This window comes from Eschscholzia californica, unplaced genomic scaffold (genome assembly GCF_041429995.1).
Source record: "Eschscholzia californica isolate CP2 unplaced genomic scaffold, dmEscCali1.0.p SCAF_3, whole genome shotgun sequence".
Lineage (NCBI taxonomy): Eukaryota > Viridiplantae > Streptophyta > Magnoliopsida > Ranunculales > Papaveraceae > Eschscholzia > Eschscholzia californica.
Window position 1 is genome coordinate 4580343 of NW_028238420.1, and position 7914 is coordinate 4588256.

Sequence of the window (7914 nt, forward strand, 5' to 3'; positions counted from 1 at the left end):
TCGTCTTCACTCATACTCCTAGACAAAACAATAAGCAGACAGATAAACTGGCGAAATCGGGAAGGATAAACCGATGCAAGTGTACTTGGCACTCCATCCAAGACCTCTCCGACTTTTTGCTTCTTAGTTTTTGTATGTTTTACTTTCTTTCAACAAAAAAAAAACCCAAAAAAATGCAAGAAGTAACATACTATGTTACAACCTAAAACTATCTTATATGATTCTTGAAAGGTCGGTGTTTTGAGGAAACAAACAAATTTTTCGTGGTACACAATTTTGGGTGGAAGCAAGAATTCTTTTTTAATATTTGTTTCTTCCAAACATCACCTGCTCTTATTCTAACTTCTTCTTCCTCCGTCTTCCTCTCCCACATACGTCCACCATCAATTCCAACCCATCTCCACCATAACTCCGGTGACACCTACACCACTCGTCATCACCTTTCTCTTCTTCCCCTCTATCTTTCTGAAAACAGAACACTACAAACCGAAATATGTTAATTAAAAAAAAAGAATTGTAATTTTTAAATCTTGAACATTAAATGAAGCAGCCAATCAAATCATTTTTACCCCAAATTCGAAATGTTGTCTAGATTTCTGCTAGAAATGATCTACTTCCACAGCTGGTTTTGGCCCCTAACTCCCTCTTTTCCCTACCTTTGTTTTAAAATTCAACAACTCCCAAATTTCCCAGATTCATCTACCCTCTTTTAAGTTCTATGTCACAATCAAAACCCTAACTCGAAATGCAACTCAATTCTATCCAAACAACTCTCAAATCAAAGGAAAATGATTGTTGCTGCTGGAGATGGAGGAATTATTCGCCCGATATATCTGCACTCTGCAAAACCACTTTACAACAACACCAATCAAATTCGAATATGGATTTAGCCTATTTGAGAGAAACTAAAAACATTAGACTTGTATCAAACATTGTATAATGGAAGCACCAGATCCCACCATATCGAGTTACTTCATCTGAAAATCTGACGGGGGGTTACGGCGAAGGAGCTCCTTAGCCGGAAGGAGAGGGGTGGGGAGATGTTTGGAAGAAATTTTTGATTTTTCCACCTTTTCAAATTTTACCACGAAACATTTTTTATTTCCCTAAAACATCTACCTTCTTGGAAGCGCAAGGGGAGAATATAATACTTTAGTTACCATTTCCTCTTAGTGTGAAGGGTGCCTCTAAAGGTGTTCATCTTTTTTAGTTAGGTTCGTCTTCACTGTGGACACTTTTTGTGAGTCCAAACCAAACAGTCTAAGGATATACGGATCGGCCTCAGTTTGTGTTATTCAAGTTCAGTATGAATTAGGATCCGTTTGAATACCACCAGAGTACTAGACTTTGCCGAGTCTGTATGGCACGAAAAGAGAAAGTAGACCTGGATAAAAAAAACCAAGATGCCCATAGACACTCTATTTAGTGAATTGTAGCTCAATTAAATCATGTGTATGACCCTCTACGAGTTTTCTTAATAAAACCCTTTGTTAGTTAATAGCCAAAATTACCTACAATATAATTTTTTTAGAGATAGTACTTCAGTTAGCATTTTCTCTTACTCTGAAGGGTGCCTCCAGAGGCATCTCTCCTTCTACTTATACCTGCTTTCTCTTTTGGCTAGGGTGGCAATGGGCACCCATTTACCCGAGAACCGAACCAACCCGAATCTTAATGAGTAGGTTCTGGGTATAGGTTTGAGATCCGTTAAGGAAATCGGGTCTTAAATGGATACACACAATAGGACCCGGTTAAGAGGCGGGTCCTAATCGGGTATATCTGTCGGGTACCCGACGGGTAATGGGTACCCGAGATTATACGAAAAACTATCCTAAATTATATAGGATTCTTTTAAGTCAGGGTTTTTCCCACCAAGTTACCAACTCACTAATCCCCCAAAAATTCAAATCTAAAAGTTATTAAAAATCGTGAAATTTCTCAAATCCTCTTTTCCTTGGTTGAAACTTGAAAGTTATTTTATAAACTCCAAAGATGAGTGAGTTAATATAACATAAAGGTTCAGTTCTTCTTTCTTGATTTCCCTAATCCCTAATCTCTTATACTCATCAATTATTGTACCCGGAATATTTACTTATTTAAGAATTTATGCCGTTTAGGATATTTCTTTTCATTAGATGCAAATTCTTCTATTAAAAGAAATTTTTGATACAGTTTTGTGAATACCTAATGGGTACCCGAGAAATTTAAAAGTTCCGGTTCTGAATCCTTCTGCTGAGGTACCGGTACCGGAACCGTCAAGAACCGAAACCGCTACAACTTACAGGTTTCGGTTCTGGGTAGTTAAATACCCGAACCGTATCTCACAAAAAAAATACCCGAACCGAAACGGACTCGTTGACACCCCTACTTTTGGCATTTCTTATGAGCCTTGGACCAGGCAATCCGACTAGTCTCGGTCCCATTCTATTCAAGCCCCACTGACATTTTCATTTATAACGAGATCTTCACATTTACTAGTATTTTTAATAAGACCAAGACTATCTATACGAGCACCCTCGGACTTGCCTAATCCGTGGTGCCCAGAAAGAAAAAATGAGTCTGAATAAAAAAAAAACGAAATCGTATAGAAGCTCACTTTTGTGAATAGTTGCTCAATTAAAATCATCGTGTATATGACCTCTATAAGTTTTATTTTTAGTGAGACTGTTTGTGAGTCAGCAGTCAAATCTGACCAAGAAAAAACATACAAACATTAACCAAGGGTCCAAGGGGATAAGTTAGTTATTGCAGTTAGCAAATTAATCTAATGGATAAATAACGTGGTTCATTAACAGCCGTTGAGCTTTAAACCCTAGAAGTACTTCTTCTTCTTCCTTACATTTCTGCAACTTTTCTCTCATCTTCCTCAGCAAGTAAAAGTGGATACCTGAAATGCAAATTTTACTTTGCAATTCGCCTCCACAATTTCACCGGTTTGAAGTTTCCGGACGTTTCGGCCGGAGAAAAGTATGCTTTGACGGAGTTTCTTCGGTTTGTTCTCGGAGAGAGATAGAATTGAACTCTGCTAACAGTGTTTCTTCAGTTCAAAGGTTAGGTTAAGTTCTAAATTGGTTGAATTTAGACCATTGATAAGAAAATTTTCTTTAGTATTTAGTTGTGTTCATTGATCATGGATTACTTTCCAGGCCGATTGAAGAACCTGCTCAAGAGCTAAATGAAGTAATCTTCGATGAAATTCCTTTAATCAGAAGAAGGATGTTGTTTTCGACTCCTTTCGTGTACATGTTTTCTCATTCTTCAAGGTACTTGTCAGGTTCGCACTATTAAGCTCCTCTTTTCTTAATCAATAGCTGCAACTTGTTCGAAAAAATGTCTAAGTAGCTGGAGTATACACGAATGATAGAATTTAAACCATTGATAAGGTACTTTTCATCTATACATGAAAATGTGCATGTTCTTTTTTTCGAAGTTCTAAATTACTAGTTCGGACTTGCTAGGCGTTGTTGACTTAAAAGTGCCGAGTGTTGGAGTTAGTCCCACATTGGTTGTGGTAGGGGGCGGTTGTCACTTTATAAGTGTTAGGGAAAACCCCAAATCTCGAGTTAGCTTTTGGGGTGAGAGAGTCTAAGACTGGTGAAGTGCGTTCAAGACCACAACAACAAAATGATAACACAGCCTATGTTTACAAAAATCTTCGGTCCCTTGTGGAGGGGCGGAATGATAGTAATGTGTGAAGGGAAAGATTGGTGTATTTATTCCCAACATCGGTTGTGGGAGTGGGTGGTGGTTACTTTAAAAGTGTGAGAGAAAGTCTGAACTCTTTTAGGGACTAGGGTGAGAGGCCCAAGATCACGCTCACACCAAGTTGGTAGCGAATTATTGTTTTAAGCATGTACACAATGCATGTGTATACCTGCGTCTGATTAAGATGTATACTGTGGATTTACAGCCTTTGCGTTGGGGAATCCATCTGTGACAATTGAAGAAGTTACTCCACCTGTTTTTCCTTCTGGGCCACTGTTCTCTTCTGAGGTTTACATTTATTATGTTGTAGTTATTGTTCCTGTGTATCTAATTCTCAACATTTCTTTTTCTCCAGTGGTTCTGTTATGGGATTATTCAATAGCTTACTTGTGCAGTTGTTCTTTCAGTTAAAAATTTGCTGGTCTATTTGATAGGAAAGAATTGTTAAACTCTTCGAGAACAACACTTACTCAGTTGTCAACATCTTTGATGTAACATTGAGACCACAACTTAAGATGTCAGGTGTTGTTGAGGTAATTATATTCATCTGCATTTTGAGTTCTCTTGGTTAAAATCTCAAATTTTGTAATGAATTGGTTCGTGCACTTATTTGACTTTTCTTAGCTATCATAAATTCTTAATATCCTCACGTGTCATAATTGTTTGGTAACAACTATGCCTTCGATACTCATTTGGGCAGGTTCCTGAAGGAAATGGTTCTGGAGTAATTTGGGATGGACTAGGACATGTAGTTACAAATTATCACGGTAAAAGCTACCTAAGCAACTACCAGTTGTTAGTTGTTACCTATAATTCAGTTATAACCTTCATGTACGTTGTCTACTGATGTGGCAAGTTACAGTAAATGGTTTCTACTTTCTATAAATTGTTATATGCGTCCGATGTTACATTATAATCGTAGAACCATAGATGTTATCGTGTTATATAATGGGATCTATGTTTTCATCCTTCGCAGTTGTTGGTAATGCTCTTTCGAGGAATCCTACTCTTGGTCAAGTAGTTGCCCGTGTCAATATTCTTGCATCTGATGGGTGAGCTTTTCAATGTTCTGTTCTGATTGCTCAAAAACAGTATCTAGGGTTCAATCATTTTTATTGCATCTTTTATTCAGAATCATTAACTCTGTTTATTGTTTTTTGGAAGAGTGCAAAAAAACTTTGAGGGTAAGCTGATTGGCGCCGACCGTGATAAAGATTTAGCTGTCTTGAAGGTACCTTTAATTTGCTTAAACAGATTTGAGCTTTCCATTCTAAGTGAACAACCATAAGTTACTCTCAACATAAAAAAGAGTATCATATGTATTAGGAAAAGTGCACTCCGTTTCATTTATATAACCAGCTAAGCCTAAATATGAAGGAAATCGTTTGAACTGATTGTATTCAGAGAGAATTAATAGTGCTGTTATTTTCAAGGTTGACGCTCCTGAAGACCTGCTGAGACCAATCAAGGTGGGCCAGTCGTCTGCACTAAGAGTTGGCCAGCAATGTTTAGCAATCGGAAATCCATTTGGTTTTGATCACACCCTAACTGTAGGAGTAATTAGTGGATTAAATAGAGAAATTTTTAGTCAAGCGGGAGTGACGATCAGTGGAGGAATTCAGACAGATGCGGCCATCAATCCTGGTAACAGGTTTGTTTGGAAGTTTGATTTGTTACCCTCAAAATTTGTCTCCGCCCTCTTGGATTTGAGATTTCAAAAACTTATACTATTTAGAAAGAAATGTCTCACTATTTTTACTTGAAATCTTGTATATTTAAAACCAGGCAGGCTGCAATTAGGATTCTTCAGTTTCTGGTATTAACATGTTCCTCCCAATTGATACGATTTTAGCTGCGGAGTTGCCGTTACTTATTTCTAGGATGATAAAGATCTCGATCAAGTTCCTCTATTTTCTCGAAAAATCGTGTTGTTTTGCTGCATTGGAGTAGTATCATTGCAAGCTAACATTTCTCTCAAGTCCTTAAACTGAAATTATAAAAACTATTGTTTGCATTGTTGAATTGATATCTTTTTCTTGTTTGTTATAACTTTGGCAGTGGAGGTCCTCTACTCGATTCGAAGGGGAATTTGATAGGGATTAACACAGCAATATTTACTCAGACAGGTAATTCCTTACGTGCTTATATATCCTGCTTTGAAGTTGAGTTTAACGGGTGCGGTGCAAGATGTAAAATGTCATTATCTATTCCTCATAATTTGATGTCAAAAGACAGAGAAAAATTCCATTTTCCAAGTTATTTTGTCCCAGGAATATAAGCATCTAGAGTTAGTAAATACTGATTTGCTACATCTTAATGAGCGAAGAATGTATTTTAAGATTTTCATTTTGCTGAACGACAGGGACATCAGCAGGTGTAGGGTTTGCAATTGCATCTTCAACAGTATCTAAGATAGTACCTCAATTGATCCAGTTTGGCAAAGTATTCTTTTGTTACATCTTTTCTTTTCGATTGCATAGTTTTTGGCATTTCAAATGGGCCTGAATAAGAGGGTGTTTTACCCTATTATCTTAAAAGAGGGTAGACATAAGGGTGTCCAGGCCAAAGGAGGGACCAATGGACATTGGGTTGGATGGTAGTCATAGGGTCGGCCAACAGCCTCCATACGTATAGATGAAAAGACTATCGACAATCCTGGATCTAGCCAATCGATAGTCTATTGGACGATTGACTATTATTGTTTCGTTTCTCTCTTTGGTTATGCTTGCCTTGAAATAAGAAAGAACTCCCCGTGAGTTTGAACTTAAAATGAGAAAACTGTAGCTTATTTCGGAGTGTGAATGTTGGCAAAAATTCACAGGATACCTAGCAGGGCCTATAATTTAATTATTCCTTCTTTTGCACATTTAGGTTGTTAGAGCGGGTTTGAATGTGGAGATAGCTCCAGACATCCTTGCCAATCAACTCAATGTTCGTAATGGAGCTCTTATTCTACAGGTACTATACCTCAATCACCGAGCTCTCTTATTTTGTTCTCGAGACTCTCATGCAAATAACTTAATAACCTCTTTTGACTTGGATCGGCACAATTATATGTATATATGTATATATTCACCGTTTTTTAATAGGTTCCTGGAAATAGTCCTGCTGCCGAAGCTGGCCTGATTCCAACTTCAAGAGGTTTTGCTGGTAATATTATACTTGGAGATATTATTCTTGCTGTTGACGATAAACCTGTAAGTTCCTTTTTCAGTATATAATTGATTTATGCTTCTTGTTTACTTTATTCTTCTACAATTTAGTTCTATCTGTAAGATGCTGTAAAGTGACTGACCAGTTAAAAAGATAAACAAAAACAAATGGGTAAAAGCAAAACCAAAAAGAATTCTTCATTCTCACTTGATTTTAGAATCAAAATCTCATCTTAGGTGGTGGTTTTTTTATTAGTCCCCAGACCCAAATATGACTAGCTTAAGACAGTGACTTGGTTGAATTTGGGTTATTTGAGTCTTATTTGTTTTAGCCAGGGGCGTAACAGTTATTTCAAGTTATCTCAAACAATGACTTATTAGTTCAGAATTATTAATTCAGACGACCTAAAATGGATCCGAAAATCAAACTGAATGAGTCATTCAAACGAGTCAGACAGTCAGACGAGTGAAAACATTCAGACGAGTCAAACAAAAGAAACCTTCTGAAATTTGACTCGAGCCAGTTCAGACCTTAAGTCAGGTTTCAGATAAGACTTGGGAAAAAAACATTACATCAGTAAGGTTTTCTCACGAATCAGAGGCCAACATCACTTACTGTCTCATTACGATTTCTTATTTTCTCCTCGTGTTGCAGGTTAAAAACAAAGCCGAATTATCAAAGATTTTGGATGACTACAATGTGGGAGATAAAGTCTTGTTGAAACTACAAAGAGGCAATGAGAAGTTGGAACTGTCTCTAGTTTTGGAGGAAAATAAGGTCTAATTCAGTTCATTTGTGTTTATTAATCATTCTTTTGATAATTATATAACTGGAAAACTCTTGATTTATATGTAATAGAATCAATAGCTTCTTCGTTATGATTGATCATTCTTTGGGGCAATGATTCTATAACTTTGCAAAGTTCTCTTAATTAAATTAATGTAAAGATTAGAATTGTTAAATATTTGAAAGAAAACGGTCATTCAAACTCCCAAGAAGATAATTAAGAAATCTAATTATTATAAAGTCATAATGTGGACTATTCTTGGTTCTAGT

At 36.8% G+C, this 7914-nt stretch overlaps 1 protein-coding gene across 1 annotated transcript; it reads left to right on the forward strand.

Moving 5' to 3' along the window:
• Positions 1-2594: 2594 nt before the first annotated feature.
• DEG8 (Trypsin family protein with PDZ domain-containing protein) lies at positions 2595-7736 on the forward strand. Its single transcript, XM_086671796.1, has 13 exons — positions 2595-3050; positions 3147-3274; positions 3911-3993; positions 4140-4238; positions 4406-4472; positions 4682-4757; positions 4870-4936; positions 5139-5356; positions 5764-5831; positions 6068-6147; positions 6577-6663; positions 6795-6902; positions 7513-7736. Exons 1-13 carry the CDS (start codon positions 2893-2895, stop codon positions 7639-7641), a joined length of 1368 nt encoding a protein of 455 aa, XP_086527922.1. The 5' UTR covers positions 2595-2892; the 3' UTR covers positions 7642-7736.
• The last annotated feature ends 178 nt before the right edge of the window (positions 7737-7914 follow it).